A 25,241-nucleotide genomic window follows, 5' to 3' on the forward strand; every position below is an offset into this window, starting at 1 on the left:
GTAAACCTAAGTGCTTAATAAACAATTACGAAACAAAAGTGAAGCACATTGAATAGTTTAACTTATATATGTATTTTTCAGAAAGTAAATTTTGCAAGAATAATTAATAATTAATTTATATTGTAACCAGCGCAAGGCATCAATCCCCTTATTTAATTCTTCCAATTCTTTCGGTTCCTCTTATTTCTTTACCACTCTTAATGAAAGTTCTTTCCTTCAAGCAAATTCAATTTCCACCCATTCTCACAATAAACAAGTACTCCTGTTTATATGATTTTACACACCATTTGCATCATCTACTCGTATCTATTAACATTTAGCTTCGTCTATGCAATCCATGTCCGAGTTTTTCATCTTGCTTTTTGAATAGGCCTTGAATCAGGAAATGGCTTCGAAGACTACCAAGGGACGTAAAAACCATTTTTAAACCTTTTCAAATATTAAAACTAAAAACTTTTTATGGTTTTTGTTTTCGTGCTTATGCATGAACGAATTTTAATATTTACCATTGACAATTTGTTGCTTACTAAAGCAATACTTCAAAAGAAGCATAGATAAATTTTGGAAGATAACCGCATTTTTTTTTTAGTGTCTGGTTGTTATGGCAACGATAGCAAACATATAATGTTGGGTTGCTTTACCACCTGTTTAAATGTTTATATGTTATTTAAAGTAAAATTATGAGCATAAATGAACTTCTTTAATACGTAACGATATTTTGCTGTAAGTATATCATTAGATAATTAAAGCTGTAAGTGTTTTAAACTGTAAGAAATGTATAGTAATATAAATGATCGAACAAGCTAGCAAAACATTTAAACGTTGTATTGACATTCTGGAGGACCCATGTTCGAATCCAGTTCGAGCCACTCTGAGATTGTATTTTCGTGGTTTCTCGAGAAATCACTCCAGGCAAATGCTCTGATGATACCTTACCGTTAAACTTAAGCCATTATTGATTCATTGTTAATTCTGTTTATATCAATTTGGTAAATATTTACTTGGGCGGTATTTCCGAGAAAAAATGTTAAAAATCCTAAAAATACCTTAATTTAATGCTTTTCAACTTCCTCTTTTCATTAAAAGCGGCGGAATTAGAAATTCCAAATACTTTAGGAGATATCGAATTTTTAAATTTCTTCATATGTAGTTGAGCGCTATTTGCGAAAAAAAATGTTAAAAATCCGAAAATACCTTTATTATATGCTCTTCAACTTCCTCTTTTCATTAAAAGCGGCGGAGATTAGAAATTCCAAATACTTTAGGAGATATCGAATTTTTAAATTTCAGCACAAAACCAGCGCATTCCTGTGGCGTGCGTGCACCATTGTTTCTTGTTAACGTACGAGTATCTATTTTTTTATTGGATAATGATGTCACGTGATTGTTCGTGATAGGCCAGAATTCAAATGAACTAATACGTGATTATTTAGTTCAATTATTGTTTAAAACGGTGTTTAATTACCGCCTCCAACTGAGGTGAGTGTTTAACGTTTCTAATTTTAAAGTCTTATTTGTTATTTTGATATTGTTGCGCAAGTAATAAGTAACAAAAAAAATTTACGTGAGTTGTTACTGTACATCCTTTGTTACGGGTTTGTTGCATAGGCGTGCGCAGGACTTCAGTATTGGTGGTGCCAGATCACACAACAGCCCTGTCATTCACGGACCCCGAGCCTAAAGCGGGGGGTCCGGGGGTCCTCCCCGGGAAAAATTTGTATTTGAAAGCGCAAAATGGTGCTATTTAAGGTGTTTCCGAACAAAAACATTAAATACACAGATGTAAAAATTTTAACATTCTTTATGACAAATTATGGCTTTGAACGTTATAATCACCAGGAAAACTACTAAACTATTTACAGTTTTAAGCTTTGTTGAGCCATAAAGTAAATTGCACAAATTGTTTGCACGGAATTCATGCTGGTGGCTTTGAAAAACCGTACTTATATGTTTTCTGAAGACGAGCACACATCTGTAACTCGACACGATTGGAAAACATTTTTTTTTTTTTTTTGGAAATAATACAGATTTTTGTAAGTATGTATTATTTCTGTTTGTAAATAACAAAATAACGTTAACCCTAATGGTGGTGCCAAGGCACATGTGGTACCTACCGTGCGCACGCCTATGGTTTGTTAGGTAAGGTCAGTTACATTATAAATAATTTAAAACTAAAGAATAATTAAAATTAATTCACATTATTTTTAATATCACCTTAGTTTGAAAGTATTTATAATGTAACTGACCTGACCTAAATGACCATTTTAGTTTACTGTTCACCCTCTGTCCGGGTTTGTTTGGTCAGGTCAGTTACATTATAAATATTTAAAAACTAAACAGCCATTAAAATTAATTCACAAAATAATTTTTAATGTCGGCTTAGTTTGAAAGTATTAATAATGTAACTGACCTGACCTAATCAACCATTTTATTAATTACGCATTCACGATTCACGTATTCACGAACACGGCAAAATAACAAAAATGGCGCCGCTCGAATGGTTCCACAGGTCTTGTATTGCAAAATTAAAAAATTCGATATCTCCTAAAGTATTTGGAATTTCTTATCTCCGCCGCTTTTAATGAAAAGAGGAAGTTGAAGAGCATATGATAAAGGTATTTTCGGATTTTTAATTTTTTTTTTTTTGCAAATACCGCTCAACTACATATGATTAAATTTAAAAATTCGATATCTCCTAAAGTATTTGGAATTTCTTACCTCCGCCACTTTTAATGAAAAGAGGAGAGCATTAAATAAAGGTATTTTCGGATTTTTAACATTTTTTTTTGGAAATACCGCCCAAGTAAATATTTACCATTCCACGAGGGAGGGGGGGAAGGCCAGTGGGGCCGAGACCCTCCCTGAAATTCAAAAGCAGCCTCAGGGGATGTGAGGGGAAGGGAAGTCTCACAAGCTGTCTATGATTGTTGCAGACCTTGGCTAGGGCATGCTGCCGGGTGGTAGGTGGATAGGAAGGCTGGTGAGACTAATCATGACTGGTCAAGGGTAAGGTAGGATGGAGTGAGCGGGGGAACAGGCTGCAGAGGCCTATAGAGGGAGGAGCAACCAAGGGTGGAAGCTTCAAAGAATTTGGTTGTTTGTAGGGTATTGGAAAGATCTCAATGGGAAAGTGGTAGTGATGAAAAGGGTTCAGGAGCTTTTGAGGAAATTGAAGAAAGAGTGATTGCGTTGAAAGAACGTTACTAACAGGCTGATTAACAAGAACAATTTCAAGTTTCAAGTCAATAAAGTGTAGGTCTGTATTATTTAAAAATTTAAATGAAAATTTGGACACAGTGGTTTTCAAAATATCCCATATATAAGTCAGGATACCCTCTTTTATCGCATAATCGTCGCACTCGCGTAATCGTCGCACCCATATTTTTGGTCGTCAAAATTTGGATAAAAAAAAACTCCCGCGTAAACGTCGCATGATGTTTTTGGTCCCGCTATTAGATTCCGAGCGCATTGTGTTGGTATTTTTTCAGTATAAAATGATGTATTTTAAAATAGAAATCTAATATTTATTCGGACATTACCTCTTACTTATTTAATTAATGGAAATACGTACAGTGGAACCTCATTATTATGAGTACGGGATACAACGAGACCTTTGTTGTTACGACAGTTTTGAAATGCACCGTCAGTTTGACTACGTAAATCATAGTAAATTAAACCGGTTATTACGAGTGCTTCTTTGTTGGCCCTTTCTTAAGTACGAGTGATTTGAATGGCATCTTCAAAAAAGGAAAAACACCGTCAGTTAAATAAATAATGCTCACACAGTAAATACAGACAGCTATTTGGCTACGCAAGCGCCAGACGGACTGGGTGGGACTGATGACAAACAACATGCGCTCTCTCTCTCTTTCCCTCCCCCTCTTTTACTTGACGGCGCCAGTTGCTTCCCATCCTAAGTCGGCGGAGGGGTGAATCTAAAAATAGACCAGCCAACACCCTTCCTTTCTTCCTTTGCTCCCTTTTTTTTTTTTCACCGCTTCACATACCTTCCCTCCGTGATCTCGAACGGCACCGGTCTTTATCAATCAAAAACAGTTGTAGATACAAAGAATTCCATAGATACACTTTCTATTCGTAATTTAATTTGCTACAACTTTTAATTGACACATTTTTCACTATAGTGCACCGTTTTCAAGTTACGGTGTTAAATTAAGACTGTTTGGACGGTCCAGAATCTAACTTGACTTTAATTTTTTATATTCGGTTATTACGAGTACTCGTTACAAGAATTTTTGCTGCCGTTGTCAGCTCTCGTAGTAACGAGGTTCCACTTAAGTTGTCTGATGTGTAAATTTTTTTTTAAAAATGTTTTTAAACTTTATAACCTTCATCTTTTCGTCTGCGTTGCCACGGTGTACCGCTTACAAAAATTTAGCCAGCACTCATTGCAATTATTAATGTTTGGTTATGTTGCTTCCCGTATAGAGCGCGCACACGTAGCTGAATATCAATATCTCGCCGAGTGCATACAACGTGCGCTCTCTGTTGAGTGCCTAGTTAACTACATCTGATGGCCCACTCTCTTTCATGGAGTGTATACTTACTGCGGCAATAGTTAAGCGTTCGTTCTGCTTGCATTTGGATCACAGATTTTGTTTTTCTATTTAAAGTTGAAAGGTTTTTTGTTGCATGACTTATTAATTTAAATAGTTTGGTGTGCTCATTTATACTTCACGTTTTAAATAAACGTACCTACTTTCCATGAATTGGTTTTGTTTTTATGAATAGCTTTATCTAACTAAAAAAAAAAATTTCAGCATAATCGTCGCACCCCTACTTTTCAAGCTTGATTTTTAGAATAAAAAGTGCGACAATTATGCGAGAAAACACGTATTTGGTGAAATATTGAATGTGATTGGGTTTGTTGGTTGCTTAATTTTATTTTTACGTAGAAAAATGACTCTCATTCGTTTAAATTTAAATATGTATTTGTTAGTAATATTTCCAATGGTAATTTAAGGAAAGTATAAGGAAAACTTGGAACAAAAAGAAGGTATAGCGGGGTGTAAAGTGATGCATATGCATCAACAGTTAATAATTAAATGTTTTGGGTTTCACTAAATGGTAATGATTTTTGTTGGCAGAAGCCACAGTGCTGCCCTCCAATCTGGAACATATAGTTATTTAATGCAGCGAAGAACATATAAAAAACACTGTCACAATTGGTGGGGTAAAATATTGCAGCTAAAATAATTTTAATATAAGTAAATAAAGAAGGTATGAATCATGTCTGTTTTTAAATAAATAAATCAATTAGGCTGCTATAAATTGGAAGTCCATGTATTTAAACTATAAGTGTAGATTTATGACTTACCAGCACTGCAAATACAACTGGGCTAAAATATCTCAAAATTTAAACAAAATGTGCTTATTCCTTTCCATCCTTGGTAGTCGGTTGGTCAGTGTTGAATGCAACATTAGATGTTTGTGTACATCTCTTGATACTGATTGGTTGAAGCTCATAATACTGTTTTTCATTTATGCTTAGATTAAATTAAGATTGCTATAGGGCTTTCTGTTTTCAATTTGGAATGTGTCATAAATGTTATTTGTTTTTTCAGGCAATAACTGAGTAGTATCTTTATGTTTTAATGTTTTCAGAATTCCATATTTCTTATTCTGTTTGTTTAAACATTTGGTTACAGCATGTGAAAAAATTTGTTGTGTGTGAAAAAATTTGTTTTGCAGACAGGTCAAAAATGTCATCTGTCGCAACGTTCGAGAAGCCAATCAGACCTACGGTGCCCCCGGACTGGTTGGCCAACATTCGAGAGCTGGGGCAGTCATCCCAAAACCAGCAAGCCACATCCTTCGAGCTTCGTCATGGGGGCAGGCAGTTGCGCAACGAAACAGGAATAAGGACTGAGTGGGACACCTACCACAATGACTTACGTCTGGAAGACAGGTATGAGTAAACAATTTATTACCTGTCTACACAGAATTCTCACATCGGAGGGTTGTTGTGTCTGCTGCCAGGCTAGCTTATTCTCAAGCACCTTGCGCTACTCGTTGTGCACAGCCATCTGGCGGAGGGAGGAACTGGGTTAGGATCGTCCCACTACAACCGGCGGTCCTGTATCCCTGGATTAGCTGAGAATGGGGGAGTCTGGAACAATTCAGATTATGTTAGGTCAGGGGTCGGCAACCTGCGGCTCGCGAGCCACATGCGGCTCTTTGGATGTGAAGCTGCTGCTCTTTAGTTCCATACGCAAATATTATTTATTTTATAAAAACACATTTAATTATCGTTCTTAATCGATGAACGAGGATTTGGCACCATTTCTATCTCTCAGCCACTTGTACTCGCTTTTCACCGCACCCCTCCCCCGTGACACGCGTCGTTACTGTCGTCAGTCTGTCGGAAGCTCTCGAATGACGCTGTCGTCGAATGTTTCTATGTAGGTTTTAATTCGCTTTCAACGCAAGACAGTTTGGCGTCTTCACCAGTGCTTTGGCTGTGACGTATAGTTTGTTGCTTCAAGTAGAAGAGTTACAAGCGAATTATCTTCTCAAAGGTATGTATGTACATATATAGGCCTATAATAATAAAAAAAACCTAAGTAAAGGTAAGAAAAATTAATTATTTTTGCAGAAGATATTCAGAGCGGTAAATTACTTCATTTTCAATTTCTAAAGCAATATCGCGATTAAACCAGTGCAACTGTTGGCACAAATTACTTCATCACAGTTATAAAAAAAATTAAAGATGAATTTGCTGACAGATTTCGGCAATTCAAAACCAACGAAACTACTCTAGCATTCATAGTAAATCCTCTCAACACAAATATAGTAACGAAATTCACATTGAGCCATTTGGATTTGATACTGGATCTCTATAAATGCAATTGATCGATTTAAAAAGTAAAGCAAGTTGGAAGAGTTGGATGTCCAGAAATGTATGTACGTAACGCAACAAAAGTGGACAGCTTTAAAAGAAATGCCGCGAGTTGAGGCACTTATATTCGACGCATGGAATAGTCTTCCAGATTGCTACAGTAAGGTGAAGAAGTTGGCATTTGGAATGCTGACTATCTTTGGATCGACATATTCGTGCGAGCAAGCATTCTCTTGCATTAATATATAATTAAAAGTAAAGTAAGAAGCCAACTAACAAATGAAAATTTAGAGTCCTGTTTGAAACTTAAAAAAATAAGTTATGAGCCAAATTTATCCAAACTTTCTAAAATCATGCAAAGCCAGCGCTCCCATTGAATTTGTTTGTTCAAATGTATGCTATTGTTTTTTTTTTTTGTACAAGTTACATTGTTTGGTAAAATTTAAATTGTATACTTGAATAACCATGCAAAGCCATCGCTCCCATTGAATTTGTTTGCTCAATTGTTTGTTATTGAAGTACAAGTTAGTTATGTAAGTAAATATTTAATTGTTTTAACTTCTTACTTAAATAATAAGAGATTATCTATTAATACCATATATATTAATATATTATCTAATTTGTTGTGAAGAAACACTACTTATATATATATATATATATATATAAGTAAATATTTTTCTTATAAATCAATAGATTAGTTTTTTCATAAAAAAAAACTTTATTTATGCAAGTACTAGCCTATTTATTGTTGGCAAGAAAAATTTTTGTGGCTCTTTAAAAATTTTGAAATTTTGTAAATTGTATTTTTTGACTCTTCCGACTCAAAAGGTTGCCGACCCCTGTGTTAGGTAATGGTAGATCAGGAATAAATTCACTTGGGGGGAGTTCAGTGGGAGACTCAGAGTTAGGGGTCAATAATGCTGTGATGTGGCGGATCAGGGGTGAGAGTGACTAGCACCCTCAGGTTGTCTCTCCTGTGGGCAAGGCAAAGATCCACCACTCTGAAGGGCACCCACCGTCCTGGCCCCACAGCTGGTTGGGCGTGGTTCGCTTTCTGAACTCCGCCTGAGGATGCAAGACTGATGTGCAGTATCCTCTTGAATTCACATTTCTGATTGTTTCAACACATACTGTGAATGGTTTTAATACTTAAGGTGTACCTGAAGGTACTTAGTGTATAAATATATTATATTAATTTTTTAATCATCCAAATAAAATAAATGATAATCATAATGGTAGAGCTATTGATAAAGTTGTTATAAGTGTGAACGAAGCTCCAGTGCTTCTAGATGCTGCAAGGACTGCCTCTTCCTACCGGCTTGTCTAGCCATGGTGGGCAAATGCTATAAAAGGTGGTGAGGATACTGGCTAACCCAGTCATGGTTGCACACGGGAAGCATACACTGGAGGAGAGGTGGGAAGCTTACAAAAGCTACATCGCCGAGCCAACTGAGTGCTCGGGATTTCAGACATGCACCCTTGAAGGAAGCCAACCAAGGAGCAGAGGGAGAGGATCCTGAGAGGGAGCAACCTCGAATGAAAGACCAATCTTTTCTTCCACAGGCTTTTATTTCATCTACTGCTGTCTTTGTGATCGCACCACTAGCCAACAAGACATGAAAACAGCTTTAAGTACATGAGTTGCAGTTACACAACAGCAAGCTCACCTGGGGTACCTGATAGTTTGCATTTGAAATAATGTTGTCCTTAGTCAAGAAAGTCAGGCTGAGATGCCCACAGACCTCAATAACACATTACAATTGCACCTAATTATAAAAACATAAGGGCAACCTATCGGCTACACATGCACTTCCATAATTCTATCCGAGTAGAGATAGTGGAAGAGATGAAATCACTCCACACATTGTGGTTGTTGAAAGGCAGATCAGTTTAGTGATTGTGACTGTCGCAGAGTGAGTGTTGATTGGCATTTTCATAAATTGAGTGGTTGTGTCTGTCGCAGAGTGGCTGAGCTGAGCCGCTGGAAGACAGTCCTGCAGCAGTGCCTGGGAGCCATCACGGACGAGATTGTTCAGCTGAAGGATGAGAAGGCAGAGACAGAGCGCAAGCTGGAATCGATGGCAACTGCTTTGAATGTTGTGGCGGAATGCCTGTCGCTGAGGGACTGTCGCCAGGGGACGGATCGTGTGCAGGATGATGCGTATTCAGAACTGAAGAAGGTGAGTGTTTTTAGTTTAAGTGTAGAAATTTTATAGTCCAATTAAGCATATAGCAAAGCAAATAATTTTAGTAACTTAACAAACAATGATTACTGTAAAAATTAGTTGCTTTGAAACTATTTCAATTATACTTTGTTTGAAATTTTTTTGTCGAACTAGCTACAGGATTTTTTTAACTTGTGAAATTGTTTCATGCTTTAACTTAAGTTTGACGTTGACCCATGCTCTACGTCCGCCCATAGGCCCAACGTGCATCACCCTCCACCTCTCCCCCGCTCGCCAACCAGCACCCTCCATCTCCATCAGCCTGTTTCGAACCTCCATGCGTGTGTGCGTGTGACATCACAATCTTGCCCACAAGAGGCAAAGTTTAGTTTATAATAATGACAGAGCACCGCTTTGTGCGAACATTTCAGAACGCACCATTGTTCAAGTGATTTAGTTTTTTCAACTTAAATACTAAACATGGAAATACTTAAGTAAAATTATTAGAATTGTCTAATCGTAATTTAATTTAAAGGGTCTGAAGGCTCTCCTATGTCTTTATCATGTTCACATATTCAATCATGTCTTAACGGTCATCAGAAGCTTTCCTCCGGCCATGACACCTTGACCACTGCCCAGTCTCTCTCAACCACCGCCCAGAGTAGGAAGCAACTGTTGCACCTCGAGTGCATTAGCTTTGGTAACATTTATCTGATAGCATTCAATGCTCATATTAATACTTTTAAACCTTTTTCTTTCTCTTTGGGGTCTACTCCGGGTGGTAGACTGCTCAATGTAATTATTTAAGTCCAGTAATGGACCTTTGGCACAAAATATTGACTTGTAACTTTCTTGATCAGGTCAAGTGGTGTCCTGGTCTATAACCAAGCTCATTACATGCCATTGGCATTTTAACTGTTTTTATTTTATGTATTGTTTAACATGTGTAGATTGCATATTATTAAAAACCTTTCTACCAGTCACTCATAAGTACTTTATTCGCTCGATTATGTGTGCACTTGTCCAGGGACTGAGGTGTTTGAGACACTCAAAGAGCCTGCTGATGACCTTCAACCAGTTGTAGGTAATAGAGTGATGGTCGCTCAAAAGGAACTAGTACTTGTGTTGTTTAAATAGGGACTGGGGAATTGAGTCACGCACCCAACTTTACTAGAGTTTCCACCGTGTCTGTTCGCCCTTCTCGCGTAGTGGCACCCATGCTTATAGCGAATAACCAACTTAATATGCTTATCCCCACCTCCCCAATCCAGGTCAAGTTGCAACTATCCTTCCTGTTGATTCAGATTTATTTTATTTTTTGAGATTTGTATTTCAATGCAACAAACTGTAACGTGTGACTTGTATATTAATAACTTGGCAACAGAATATATTAAAAAAAAAAAAAAAAGTTTTAAAAATATGTGTCGCTTGTAAAGTATACGTACAATGTAGGCTTAACACAGTAAATTTTAGTTTGAATTTTAATTTTATCAGGTGTTTAAAGTAAAAACTCTGTTACAAAGTTTTTCAAGGGTCTTACAGATTAAGACTTATTAACAGTGAATACTTAATGATCCTTTGAACCATCTTTAATTTATTGATCAAATCATTTGTAGAGTCTCTCTCTCCAATTCATTTGATCAGGTTGCATAGAACAGTGTCACATAATGCAAAGGATTGGAGACAAAAAATTGTTATAGTAGTTAATAAATCTGAGTTCAAAGGATTTAAAAGGTAAAATGGTATGTATTGGTAGGGCCATTAAGTGGAGTGGTGGGGACAAAATTCTTGGGGCCCAGGTACTAGGGAGGCCCTGGTTTAGTTTCAAGACTTTTTTTAATACTTGGTTTTACCTTCATAGGCAAAACTCACAAGCATATTTTAAATAGAATGCATAGGAAACCTTACAAGTAATGCGATATGCACATATAAAGTTTGCAGTTATGGCTCCAGTAACATTTATAGTCTTTAGATTTTTTTTTATTTAATTGTGGTTTTTAAAAAGTTGTACATTAAATATTAGGGAGAGGACCTAATAAAATGATTTGGCCCTGGGCCCTTAGTTTTCTCGATGGCCTTGTTTATTTTTCAAGTAAAGTTTAATTTTTTTAAACTTACTATGCAGAAAATTTTCCTAAGTGGAATTTTCTGTACTGGGTATTTTTGTACATTGATTTTATCAGTACTGTATCTAATGACACAAAGGAAGTGTAAGTTGCAATCAGAAAGCTTGACGTGTTCATTAAAAAGTCCTAAATTTGTCTTTAATTGAATAAGGGCCATAAAGATAAAAGTCCTTAAATTTCACTAAGATTCCTAAAAGATTTCTTTAATAAAGAGTGACAACTTGCAAGTAATGAATAAATGTGAGTATTTTAATGTTCTTTGTTTCCAATTTGACAGCAAACAATGCTTTGCGCATGCACAGTACTATTGGTGAATTTTGGTTAATGTGATTAGATTTTATTTATAAAAAAATTTTATTACATTTTTGTATTTTGTATTTTACCTTTAAACTAAAAAGGTGGATTTTACTGGCTTACTTTGACCTTATAAAGAAAATGTAATTAGTGATTAAAGTAAATGTTAGGGCTTTAAATTATGCATAGACACTATGCTGGGATTATGAATGTGTTCCAGATATAATTGAACTAACAAACAAAGTTATTTTTTGTGTGTTAACTATTTAACATTGTTATTTTCTTGAGGAATATTAAGATATTGCAAATATTTCTTGATAGTGATGAAGGTGAAGAAGTAAATGGGTCCTTGAAAACTCTTTAAATTTGTATTGCACGAGAGGGTTCAAACCAAGTCTTTGTAGCAGAAGGGGGGGAGTTATGATCTCCCTGGGTTCTGGCAAGGTCAGGTGGTTTCCTTTGCGGAAAATTTATTGTCTTATTTTCTGGTTTATTTACTTAACATTTTAAGTATATTAATATTTAAAACAATTTTTCCCCAAATTTGTTTTCTGCAAATTTTGAAAACACATCATCAAAATCAATTCATTTTGCTACTTTGTTATCCATTTACAATATTGTTACGATCGCGCTTGGCTGCAGTGCTTGGCAAAGCATAGAAGTAGTGAAGATGAGTTACAAAGTAAGGAATATTGAACAAGAAGAAATGAAGATAAACCAAAGAGAGAGGGCTAAATGCACAGAAGAGCTGAAGAAAAGCCAAAAAGAGATGTACATGAGTCAAAAAGAGATAGAGAAGTGCAAAGAAGAAACGAAGGAAGACCAAGAAGAGACACAGGAAGACTAAGAAGAGGTGAAGAAGGACCAAGAACATGGGAAGAAAGACCGAGAAGAGAAAATGAGAACACAAAGAGTGAAGAAGATGGTGCAAGGAGTAACTGAGTGCAGTCCAGACGATATTTATAAGAACAAAGAGGGAATGAGGAACCAAGAAGAGACGAAGAAGAGCTGGGAAGAAATGCTTTGTGAACGAGTAGCTACGAGAGAACAAACAGAGAGAAAAAGGGAAGAAACAAGCGAACCATTGGGAGGCAACGAGCAATGCTCTCAAGAGTATCGAGTCCGTCCAAGGCAATGGTCGGCCCGTCTCGGGCAGCTGGCTGAACGACATGGGGCATCTGCGACGCAGAAGTGTCGCCGGGTGACAAGAGAAGCTACATCTAATGAGGGAGAGGGTTATCTGGTGAGACTGTACAGCCCGCGATGGAGGAAAGGCAGGAGGCCTAAACTTCGAGTAGCATGGGCGTCTCCTGGAGGAGATGCATTACCTGTTCGGGACGAACAGGTTTAAGGAGGGGGCAATGTTACGATCGCGCTTGGCTGCAGTGCTTGGCGTCGCCGCGCTCGTTCGGCCTGTCTGCGCCCCCCTTCCACCGGCATCCTCTCCCTGGTATCTCATTTCATACTGTCTCGCAACATCCTGACCGTCGCAGCACGCACCTGCCTCAGATCGAGTTACTTAAAAGAGGCCGCACTGCGGAATAAAAAGACTTAGACATGTTTATCGGCGCGTTTTGTGGGAACCCGATGCTTGTTGCGTTTATCGGCGTTCTTTGAGCAGCCGCCGCGTCCTTCGAGGACTCACGACGCGTTTCTGGGCATTTCGACGGCGAAGGTCGCGCGATATCTCGGAGACATGCCCGATTGTTCTGGACGGGAACCCAAGGGCTATATAAGGAGGTTGGGCCGACCTTCGGGAGGAGTTCAGTTCAGTGGGGAGTTCTCCCGCGGCGGAGTTTCCGGGCGATAGTGCCGCGGGTGCGGCAGAGTGGCGAAGTCCCTGGACGAAGGTTCCAGGGCAGGGAGTGAGAGTTCAGTGGCTTCGGGAGGTTCCGGGCGATAGAGTCGCGGGCGCGGCGGAGTCCCGGGCGAAGTTGCGAGTGAGTCGTCGTGTGGGATCTCGGCGAAGGGCAAGTGCGTCGGCGGCGGCGGAGTGCGGCGACGGAGTCCCGCGGCGGAGACCCACGAGGGGTGCTGCGGCGAGAGTTGCGCCGGAAGTGCGGTCCAGCGAGGTGTGTGAAACGAGTGACTGGGGAATTGACCTTTTTTTACGTGTAATTAATTATCTGCCAATTTAGAAGATTATTTGTAAGTGACAAGTAGTGGTAATAAATAAAACTGTGTGTGATAAAAATCTTTAATTGGGCTATCCTTTACGAACCCCCGCGGAAAATCGTAACAATATGGCTAAATCAGAGAGCTGAGATTGACTCATATAACTGTTGATTAATTATAGTTTGTATAACCTTCTCTCACATGATACTACTGAAACAGGAACATTAGTAAAAGAATGTTAAAGGTAAAATCAGATTTGATACAGAATTAGAAGGTTTATATTTGCTTACAAACTAACAATCTGAAAGAAGACCATTCTCTAATTAATTGTCAAGGTTATTTACTGAACAAGTTTCAAATAATATCTTTTAAAAATTGTCGTGAATGCTATTTTCCTTTTGTCGTTTTGTCACTCCCGTCAGAGATGACACTGGGAGTGCACCTCCGTGACTGTATGGTGGTCGCACTGTGCCCACGGTCCACCAGGAGCTGACAGTGCTGGACTCGCTGAAGAACCTGCTGACCAACAAGTGCCACGCCGCGTGGGAGCAGCTCAACCGGCTGGAGGAGGTGGAGTTCAAGCTGCAGGTGGCCGTCGAGAACAAGGAGCGCGCCATCTCGCTGGACGAGGAAAACCTGAAGCTGGACAAGAACTGCTCCGGCATCAGCTACAAGCCGGACCCGCTCAGAATACCTCCCAAGTGAGTTTCACGAGTAAAGTGCCTTCATTACTTGCTGATTGATTCCAAAGCTGATTTGAGAGTGGCCTACCTGAACACAAACACTCAGAGCTTCAGGAAAAAAACACACAATTTGAAAACTGCTCGAGACATCTGAGTAGGGTTTGTTCACGAAAAGAATTCAAGAATATGCTGAAGGCAGATGAGTAAATCCGTCTGTATTTAGTTTTTAAACTGTACATTTAGAAGAGTAAAAATGGCCAAAATGTGTGGTTTTAGAATCATTTTTAAACATTAAACACCTATTAGAGATTCTTGAAAGCACTGAAGGGACTTGCAATACACCTTTACCTTTATTTTTATTTTTCTGCCGTATAATGTTATGGTTACAGCGCAAATATCATAGTAGCCCTATGCGCGATAGTCCATAGCTTTGCGCGTAGAGGTAATAACAGCGCTAGCTTCACCAGCAAGCGTTGCATTCATCATCTTGCCTTACTGACACAAACACACCACGGACTAGGCAGGCCCCTTAAAGCTCTCTCTCAGTACTTAGAGTTGGTTATTTAATTTTTTTTCTCTCTACCATTAATCAAGGGATTTTCTTGTAAATTTATTCTTCAATTTCTTTTCTGGTCAGATATTTTTGTACCAGATATTTACTAAGAAAGGCCATGTAGGTGATATGATCATGAACATATGCGTGATTTTTAATTGCTGTTAGACAAATTTTAGTTCATATTTGTATAAATTTTTATATGAAATGAAAAAATGCAAGAAAGCTATTGTGGAAAAACAGCTGAAGGTAATTCTAAACAAACACCCACTCCGCATGCGAAACAACTACGCCCTTCCTTGGGTTAGCCAATTGGCTTTCTGCATTTTTTCTGTTGTGGCAATGTCCTTGACCAAATTTTTGTCACCAAAAAAACCATTACTATGGACAGCCTCCGTTCAAAATCTTTTACTTGCTGGCCCAACTGGACCTAAACAAACAAGAAATAATTATTGTTTTGAACACATTGAATTTGAGGACTCTACTTGACAATAGAGGCATAGGATACCGCTGATTGTAGTGAGTTAACAACCTCGAGCAGTAGACAAATAACACCCATATGAGCCCAGCCACCTTGCGGCCATGTTGCAGGCAATAACCCTGACGGACGTTTGAGCCACACGAGACATGTAAAAAAAATCCTTCAAATGTTGCATGTCATTCAACTTGCTAAACATGCAGGTGCAGACCAGACATACTTTCATGGTCCCTACAGTATAGGGTCACATTAGTTTAGCGCAACAGTATGAAATGGCTCTGTTGAATGCCTGGGTACTTGTTGTCGATCCCTTTTGTATGTACATAGGAGTTTTTTGTTGATGTTAATGTCAACAACAGCATACTCACTCGACAACCAGCAAATCTCACATCATTTAACAAAAACTGCTGAAAACCAAGTGGTACATTGGTTATTCCCTACCAAGTCGTACAGTGGTTATTCCCTATATCTGTTGCCTTTCTAATTTAAAAAAAAGGGAAATAAACGTGGCCAAAGGACAGTTTTCAAGTCAAAATCCACAATTAAATGCATATCACCAGAGTGAAACCAACTACAAGAAGTTTCCATGTCAGAACTGTGATTATCAGATCCCCTGTGATTTTGTATGCACATACATTGAAGAAACTAGCAGAGCCCTTTGAACATGTATTAAAGAACACAACAACAATATAAAGAAGGGTGAAACTCAAAAATCTAGACTTGCAGAACATGCCTGGAATAACAGTCACAAAATACTCTGGGATAATGCTACTCCACTCACACAGGAAAAAAAAAAAAACATTTTTATCATCTTATTATTTTCAAAATTGATTGCAAAATTTAAAATGTGTGACCACTACAGAAATTGATAAATAAAAAGAAAACTTATGTGGTTAAGTTAAATTCTATCTTAAAACCCAAGTGCATGTTGATGAGTTACTTTGATATCTAATTGTTGTAATATTTCTTCTATTTATAGTTTTTTGAGTATGTTTGGCCTATCAGTTAGTGAAATTAAGATTTACTACGCACCACTATGTGCGAGACTGACCGCCACAAGAAAAGGATGTGTCGCTGAGGAATTCAGGACCACACTTGTTTGTGAGGGCGCAGAGAGGACGAAAACAAACTGTTTAGGCACCGTCACACCATCTCCAGTATAACAGAACTCTTTGACAAAGGTGACATAGTTCTTGTGGCGTTTAAGCTCACAGATATGTGGCGCATAGTGTAAATGTTAAAAAGTGTGTTCTGCTCAATCAACTCACCCAATGTACCATATGAAAAAATTTTTTTTTTCACCTGTTGAATCGTGACGACAATGTTTTTGTAGCTGCACCCCATATGAAACATGGCTGGCCCAGTCTCAAGACGACAAGCTGAAAGCTGACAATGAAATAACAGCATCTAATAAACTGAGGGAGGTCCTGTATGTGGCAAGGGAACGCTGCAGAAATGACTTAAAAGCTCAGCATGACTCAACAAATTACATGTTGAGGCGACGCATCTATGAAATTCGGCGAGCCAAGAGTGAATTAGAGTGGCAGAGGCACAAGGTACAGTGAATTTACACTAGTGAGCGAAAGACACTTCTGTTCAAATTTATGAATACATGCAGTAGTACTGTTGCAAAAAAGGACAAGTGAACAATAACAAATTTTTTCGTATATTCAAAAAACTTCTTTTTATGTATCTAATCAATGAAACAAAACACTCATGTGGTCAAAAATGAGTAAAAAAATACCTTAACCTGGAAAGTGTAATTTATGTAAATCATAGATGTTGTCTTTTCTGTGTGATTACATCATAAATTTGGACATGCCCTATTCTAAAACATAAATTGGGACTTGTCCTGTTTTACAACTGGAAGGATCCTGTTTGTTAAAAAACGAGGGAGAAGACACTTTAAAATAAAGACCAGGGCAATTCTTAAACAAATAAAATATGTATGTAACAAAATTTTCATGATTGTACATACCGATTTCCTGAATAAAACAGTCATATTCTCAAAGAAAAGAGAAAACAAAACATTAACTGTTCTAACACTGATATTCTGCATACATGAAGACAGAATAAAAACGAACAGGCTAATGTTTGGAGAAAAAATTTTGTAAACAGAACCATTATATATAGAGGCAAGATTATATGTTTAATAGCGACAAAACAGAAATAACAGGGAAATTCAGTTAATACACAGCTAAATACCGAAATGGAAGTCAATACATCGCCAAACTAGGAAATGGAAGTAAAAAAAATGGCATAACACAAAATACAGCGAAATTCACCTCCATTACCTCATTATAGCTATTAATAATCATTTCATAAATCTTTACTTTAGGTTTTTTATAAAAACATTGTGTAGTTTCTATCTACAGTATTTCCAAAGAAAAGTAAGTCAAGTTAATAAAAGTAGTCTATAGCTGATTCCATACAGACAAGGGCAAAAGGCCGTCAAAGGAACATAACAAAATAAATGTATATTGTAAGAACACAATTCTTACAGAAATAATTTCATTTGTTTTGTTTCTCTATGCCAGTGTTTTGTTTTAGTTTTAAGTGTCAGAATTATGTAGTTTTGCCCTATATGTAGTAGGCATTTCAAATAGTAACTAGGGACAACAAATGAAAAATATGTAATTTTTGTCTGTGGCATATTAAAATGGTAAAGAAGTTTGTGATTTTGTTGTATGGCAATAATATAGTCCTAGTGTTTATATGTTATTTAAAGAAGGCAAAGAGGATTATTGCTAGTAACAATTTTCAACTGATGGTGATTTAAATGTGAACGAGGAATGTATAAGTATTCCATATTTATTGTAATATTGAACTAAGACATTGTTTATGAAGAATCTCAGTCAACTGAAATTTGGTTGTATATACTGAGAATTGTACACTTTTCATGACTATGAGACTATGATTTATGTTGAAGTATTTTTTTAAGAAACTTTTAATCTGAAAGACAAATTATTTGTGTTTATCAGAAATTATTTACTAACTTCAAAAAAACCAGGGGTCCTTATTAATGTTTTCTGAAGACTGAGCTAGTCTATTCATGTGTATTGTCAGTGCCAATATTTTAAGTATCACATCCATCTATAATGAAACTTTGGTTACCGGTGTATAAGGAACTCAAACATGGCTACACTTAAAGGGCAACACTGTTACATGACAACTACATACTAGTATTCTTTCTGTTCATTAATTAGCACACCAAGAATTCACTGTTATGGTTTCTCATCATATTAACCTGATTTAAAGTTTCACCAAATCAAACAAACTAAGTATTTTAAATTAATTATAGTAACTAAGAATACATGTTTAAATTGTATGCAACTGATACAGTAAATAATGGTTATTTCATTGAGTCATAAAATTAACAAAGTTATATTGAAGTATGTTTGGATGTGTGAATTGTACATGACTGTACATATACGAGAGAGATAATATTTGTTATAATACCTATGTATAATGATTTTGAGGTTTTAACATTGCATATTGATTTTTTTAAATTTTTTTATTATTGAATGTTTTATTTGCAGATATTTTTTTAATTTACTCTCATAAATATATGTAGTATTGTTTAGGGTACTCATTTCAAGTACCTTACCAAGACTGTTGAAGCAGTTGATCAAAATAATTATGCTTGTTTATTAGTATTATTACATATGTTTAAATTTTTAATGATGATAAACATGAAATTCACTATTTTTAATGATTATATCTGTACTCCATAACACCATAAAAATTTGGCTGTAATTATATACCTATTTATTCAGATTTCCAGAATAAAAAAAAAGCATGTACAGTACTGAAAGAAAATAAAATGTACTACATATATGAAATATCACTCATCAAAACACATAATGTCCAGAGTAAATGTTTGAAAATGTTTAGGCAAATATATTAAAATATAGTGCTTGAGTCTTCTTCATTTACATCAACAAAATCAGACTGAATGTTTTCATCATGGTCATCATCTTCTGCAAGTGGACCATCAATAACTGATTTTAATACTGAATCGTAGGGAGATTTACCCAATCTTCCCCAACTGGGCACAAAGCAGGGCTGCAACATCCTTTTTTTTTCTTCTTTTTTTTTCGCCTCTTTACTAGTAGGTACTCCAGTGTTAAATGTCTTGGGTTTGAGATTGGTAATAGACATTCTTTGTTCAAGTTGAGATTTAGCCACACCAAGAATACAGTTGTAATTCAATTCGCCTTGTACAAAGATATTATGTACCTCCTGCCCCACTCTTCGTGAGTATGAATCATTTTGATGACAAAAACTGGATATTATACAAATTTGAAGGATTCATGACAGACTTCCTAGCTTTCTTCCAATCATACATGGTACAGTTTCCATCAGCAGTTGACACTTTAATCACAGTTCTCTCCATTTTGAAGATTTCATTGTACTCTTCTGGTGCTATTAGTACAGATTGTTTGCTGATATGTTTTTCAAGATAGCCAAACACCCTATCTGGTGGAAAATGAATGGTCAACAATAGGGTAGATACACACTATCTTTGTAATACCGTGAGGAGACTTACTGTGGAACCCCACACATAACATTCCTAGAACCCTCTGTTTCTTATTTTGACTGCCACACCCATTTGCAGAAAGCTGAAGGGTATGGACATCAGTCAAATCTTGGAAATCTATTCTGTTCAAACAGTGATAGTTACAAGAGGCTAATTCCTTGGAACCTTTTTTGTGTGCTAACTTTTTGACCAAGAGAAGATGAAAGTTTTGTCAACAGTTTGTGCATCTTTAGACGTACCAACACAAACAGTGAAATTGTGTATGTACAACTGGTAACTACCTTGTATAGTCTGCCTTCTGGTCAGGTAACTTTGAAGGTCTTGAATCTCTTGTCAGTCATAGAAAATATTTAAGTACACCCTCTTTTTTCATTTTTAACAATCTATAAAATTGTTCAGATTTGAGTTTGTTGTACATGAAACTGTGTGTTCAACCTTCCTCACCCCCCCCCCCCCCCCCCCCACTAAATCTGTGTTGTTTCATTCTTTCCTTCAGCTGTAACAGGTAGAGCAAAAATTGTTGCTGGTCTGCTGTGTAATCTCCTCTCCTGCAAAGCGAGAACACACAGTCTCAACACCAAGCTGCTTCTCTCCAGAATACTTTTAAATTTATTACAAATTACGTATACTCAAACTCAGATTCTCCAAAATAACTAAGCTAGGCGTTGAAAAACCAACCTCAAAAAGCAGAGTTCCTACGTTTCAAATTGGGCTGGTTACTAAATTAGAAGTAAATTGCATCCGCTTCTACTAGAAATTTATTTTACCAAAAATCCAGCTAAAATACATACAAAAACATGATAACAGCGATGAACTCAATGTAGAATTCTCACCTTTACTTAAAAGAATAACTAAAAATTTTGAATTTAAATGCCAAGAGAGAAATAACAAAATTTCCTAAAACACACTGGGTGCTAAAATTACCTGAATTGCTTAAAAACAAACTACCTGGCACCAGGGAATAAATTTTACCCCAAAATATTAACAATTTTACCATTAAAAAACTCCTCTCCATCATGACTAGATGTGTTCATAATTCTAAGCAGATGAGCAAATTCTTTACATTGTTCACAAAGATGACAACTAACATTCTACAATCCTATTAAAGTCCCTGTTCATTGGAAGTCGCACATATATGTATAACCTTCTTCACAATCATAATATATAGTTAAAGTGCATGGCCATTCAATAAATCTATTGACACAATTTTCCTGCACAATAGATCCATGGTGGATATTGCAGTGCACCTGTGGTTTTTCTCAGGGTACTCTGGTTTCCACCTCCCATTCATTCCATCAATTCTCCATTCTCATCACTCATATTCTCTAATGATGTCAACGAGACTTCAAGCTCAATCCATTCCATTCTCTAAATTATGGTGGTTTATTAACATGCGTGGAAATGTGAAAGACACCTAGGTGGAATTTTGTATCTGTAAATTTTTTGTGCACACTTCTGACACCGATAAAAAAACTCTTCCATTTCACTTAGAAACTCCAAGCCAACTGGTATTAATGTACTAAAATAATTATAAAAAAAAAATAGTGTTTGTATTTTTTTTAATATAAGTTAAAATATACTAAAATATGAATTGAACCAGGTCATCAGATACATACTGTAAATTAATTCTTCCTTCACGCTTCAGACTATCGATGAAATGAAGAAACTCATGAAAGAAATTGAGGATCTGAAGGAAGCATTGGAGGTGAAGACCAACTCGCTGAAGCTTGCAGAGACTCGACTGGAGAACCGCATGTTTCGTTCGGGAGCAGAACTTGTCGAGGACGAAGGTCAGATCAGCCTCAAGGATGAAGTGCTGCACTTGCGGCAAACGAGGCAGGATCTCATCGACAAGATCTCAGCTGCAAAGTGAGCCTGCTGATTGATGCAGTACTCTCTGTAGATGTAGTGGTTATGTTGCACAGCTCTGTGAGTGTCACAGGTTGTTTTTAGAGACATGTTTAAAGGTTAGAAAGACATTTGAAATAATTTGAAAGGCCTGCGACATGTACAGGATGGCGTACTAGCAAAGTGGAGCCTTTTTGGTAACTGATCATTATATCTTGCATTACATATCTATCAGATGACATCATCCACTACTTAATACTCACTTCATATTATATGATTCAAAGGAAAAAAGGGACATGTATATGTGACTTGGATGGTATCATAATTTGTAGATATGCATTGAGCACACGTACTCAGAATTAATATAGAAATAATTTATAGCTGTGGTGTATAATTTATGTTGTTAAGATGTAAAGCAAGGTTTCTCTGGGATATAAAATAAAATTTATAATACTTACTGCATAGTGTTGCAGTAAGTACCATTGGTAGCAATTTTTGGGAGGTGTTTTATAGCCAAAATCTGTGTTCTGTTCACCTGTTTTTGAATCACCGAAATAATTGACTATATATATATATTTATTTATTTATTTATTTATTTTAGTCTTGTCGGAAGCAAATTTATCTAAAGTACTGATATTTACAACATATTTGAGGAGATCAGAAATAAAAATGGACCATACCCATAGCCTATGGCTAGTAACTATCGCAGCATCTGCCTGGGAAAACTGTGAGTGTGGGGAAACAAGGATTTTAATTTAATCTTCCGTAATGCAAATTCAATTTTTTATCAATGCACCACCTCAATTGTTATATTATAAATTGTTAAGTAAATTTTTTCTGTAATGTGTACTTCATGGCCCTTGGGTAATTTTTTTTCCTTCATATAATCTGTCTGTTGTGCAAACTTAAAATTATTATTACAACCATTAGGTTTGATTAGTTTGGTATGTTATGTGAAAATAAAACAATAACTTTGATGATGTGTCATGGAGCAAGGCAACGCAGTGGGAAGACACTGGACTCTCATTCCAGAAGCCCCAAGTTAAACACCGGTCGACCATCCTGGTCTCTGTTTCCCATGATGACCAGGCAGATGATGGGATGATTCCATTACTGCAGGACACAAGGGGGTAGGGATAGGAGGTACATCCCACCTTGAAGTTGGGAAAAATTTGCGAAATAACATTGAAGGCAGTATGTTATCTTGGGTGATGTAAACTGAGCTGTTACATCTGCAATCTCAACTGTGTGAGAAACTGTGTCGCCCACGGCTTCTTCTGTAGGCCCATAGTTTTAATAGCAATGCGATTTTTTTAATTCATGTATTCAAATTTTTATTTTTTTTCTATTTTTTTTTCTAATATGTCCCTTAAAGAATATTCCTGTATCCACTACTGCATGCACCAATATCTCTGATATATGTAGTGTGTTACCGTCTCTAATGATAAATGACCTCAATGCAATCTTAAATGACAACATAAAACATTACAATGTGTATGTTGCATTTTTCTCAGAAGAAGAAATGTTATACCTTAATTAAACACTTAGAATTTTTCACATTACAAAATGTTATAATAATAATTCTTTACATCCACTTACATAAATATTTAATAAAAGAAGTATAATTTTTTTTAATTTTAAGGTTTTAAAATTTTTTAAATTTGCGTGAGTTCTCTGTCAGTTGAGTTACTGTGTGTAAACAATGTCTGCATTGGCTTTCAATCAGAGATACAAAAAATGAATGCACTACTTTGCTAACAGCTTTGTTAAGAAAATAAATTCCAAGCTGTCAATATTTAATTACATAGTGTTATATTTATGTGAAAATTATATTATTCAGATTGGTCCCTCTAAAATCACTGCACATAGTATTTTGTTTTACCTAATGGGAACCCTACTTTTGCTAAGGGTATTCATTATTTAATCACCTGAAAAAATATTTTTTAGATGGTATAATTGCTACTAAAACAAATTAATGTCGTACTCTCTTTTTTATAAAATTATATTGTTAGTGTTCTTTATCTCTCATGTGTTGATGTGAAAATATTTGCTCAGCATAAGCCCTCGGCATTGTTTGAGAACATGTATTAAGAACATCATGTGTGTACTACGTATGTATGGTCATCAATTTTAAAGTTTGTGATTAAACAACTTGTAAAAATTCACTCTCTAATGGTTTTGCATGGTAGTGCACATTTTAACGGCTCGAATAGCATTGAATAGGCCTATCAAACCGAAAGTTAAGTGTTTTTCTTTCGTAGCTTACAGTTTGCAGGAGTCATTGTAGTTTTGATTTATTAGTTCTTGTTTATTGCTTCACTGCTTCTTAATGCCTGTGTGTGTGTTTTTTTTTTCAGGGGAACATACAACTCGCTAGAAAACGTGGTGGTCCGACTAGATGCTGACCTGGCTAACAAGAACCACGCCCTCCTAACGGACGAGCACTGCCTGGATATTCGCGAGCGGTTGCACGCTAAGGAGCAGGAGACGTCTGCCACGCAGACGGACCGTAACATTGAGCTCAGTCGCATGGAACACGCTATTCCCAAAAGTTAACTTTCATTCTTCTCTCTTAGTCTGCAGTGAATTTGGCTGTTTTACACCATTATTATTATAAATGTACACTCACCTTCAGATTGTAACTTTGTATTTGATGTTGTTTTCAACTTTTATATTTTAGTGGTCTAATAAAACTTTGTATTGTTTATCAACGTTCTATTTACGACTGTGATCATATCCATAAGCGACGTGTGCAGTTACTTGAACTGGAATACACTGCAAATTATTGTACTTTCAGGTCCATAACCATTCTATGGTGGTATTTATAAAATAGTCATTTCACTGTTGGAAGACAATGATGGTTTGTTTGAAGTTTTGTTAAAACAACCTTATTTGTATCATGTGTTGTCGCTTAAGTGGTATGCTTCGTGACATGAAAGATCATCATTTCTTATTTTGCTGTAGCTAGAAATTTAAAAAGATTACGACTAAATATGCACACTTCGACTGAAGTATTAAAAAATTGGTTTGTTGTTGGTGATTTGTTTTTTTTTAGAAATCTAACAATTTTGTATCAAAACATTACTAAACAGTGAAATGCTTTTATTTTAAAAAATGAGCCCATTGAACAGTTTTTACCACCTGATCTTATTCATAATTTTTCAAACAATCTTTCTTGGTCATCAATACCATATACTTTTGTTATTAATTTTTTTTAATGCTGTAAAGATGAATTATTTGCCTTCATAATTGCTTAGTTGAAGGTATTTTTCTCATCTGAAATTGGTTATGGTAGCTTTTACAAAGAATTCAGAGCTACAGTTAAGCTCCTATATTACTCCACAGCTAGGTGAGTTGGGTAGGTCCTAGGTGGGTACAGTATCATATCATTTCCTTTTACAAGTATTCTACTACGAGGCCATACAATACGCTGCATGTTAAAGTCAGGGAACTCATAACAGTAATAAGCCATAGGCCAATGTAAGAAACCATTTCTGTATGTATTTGCTTAGAGTTCTTTTGAGAAACCAATGAAAACCTTAATCAGCAGAATGTTTGGGTTGGTATTCAAACCCGGATCCTC

The 25,241-nt window shown here is 36.4% G+C and overlaps 1 protein-coding gene across 13 annotated transcripts; it reads left to right on the forward strand.

The window, feature by feature from the left end:
• The first annotated feature begins 344 nt into the window (after positions 1-344).
• On the forward strand, positions 345-24,365 carry LOC134543820 (tektin-2). 13 transcript variants are annotated; one of them, XM_063388423.1, is made up of 7 exons: positions 345-723; positions 5,710-5,926; positions 8,820-9,036; positions 14,043-14,257; positions 16,604-16,826; positions 21,456-21,679; positions 24,016-24,365. In XM_063388423.1, exons 2-7 carry the CDS (start codon positions 5,721-5,723, stop codon positions 24,212-24,214), a joined length of 1,284 nt encoding a protein of 427 aa, XP_063244493.1. In that variant the 5' UTR covers positions 345-723; positions 5,710-5,720; the 3' UTR covers positions 24,215-24,365. The 13 variants fall into 13 exon arrangements, with proteins under 13 accessions (XP_063244493.1, XP_063244494.1, XP_063244500.1 ...); XM_063388424.1 differs by having other exon boundaries at positions 593-723; positions 5,714-5,926; XM_063388430.1 differs by lacking the exon at positions 345-723 and adding an exon at positions 1,369-1,479.
• Positions 24,366-25,241: the final 876 nt, after the last annotated feature.

The sequence above is a fragment of the Bacillus rossius genome, chromosome 1 (assembly GCF_032445375.1).
Source record: "Bacillus rossius redtenbacheri isolate Brsri chromosome 1, Brsri_v3, whole genome shotgun sequence".
Classification (NCBI taxonomy): Eukaryota; Metazoa; Arthropoda; class Insecta; order Phasmatodea; family Bacillidae; genus Bacillus; species Bacillus rossius.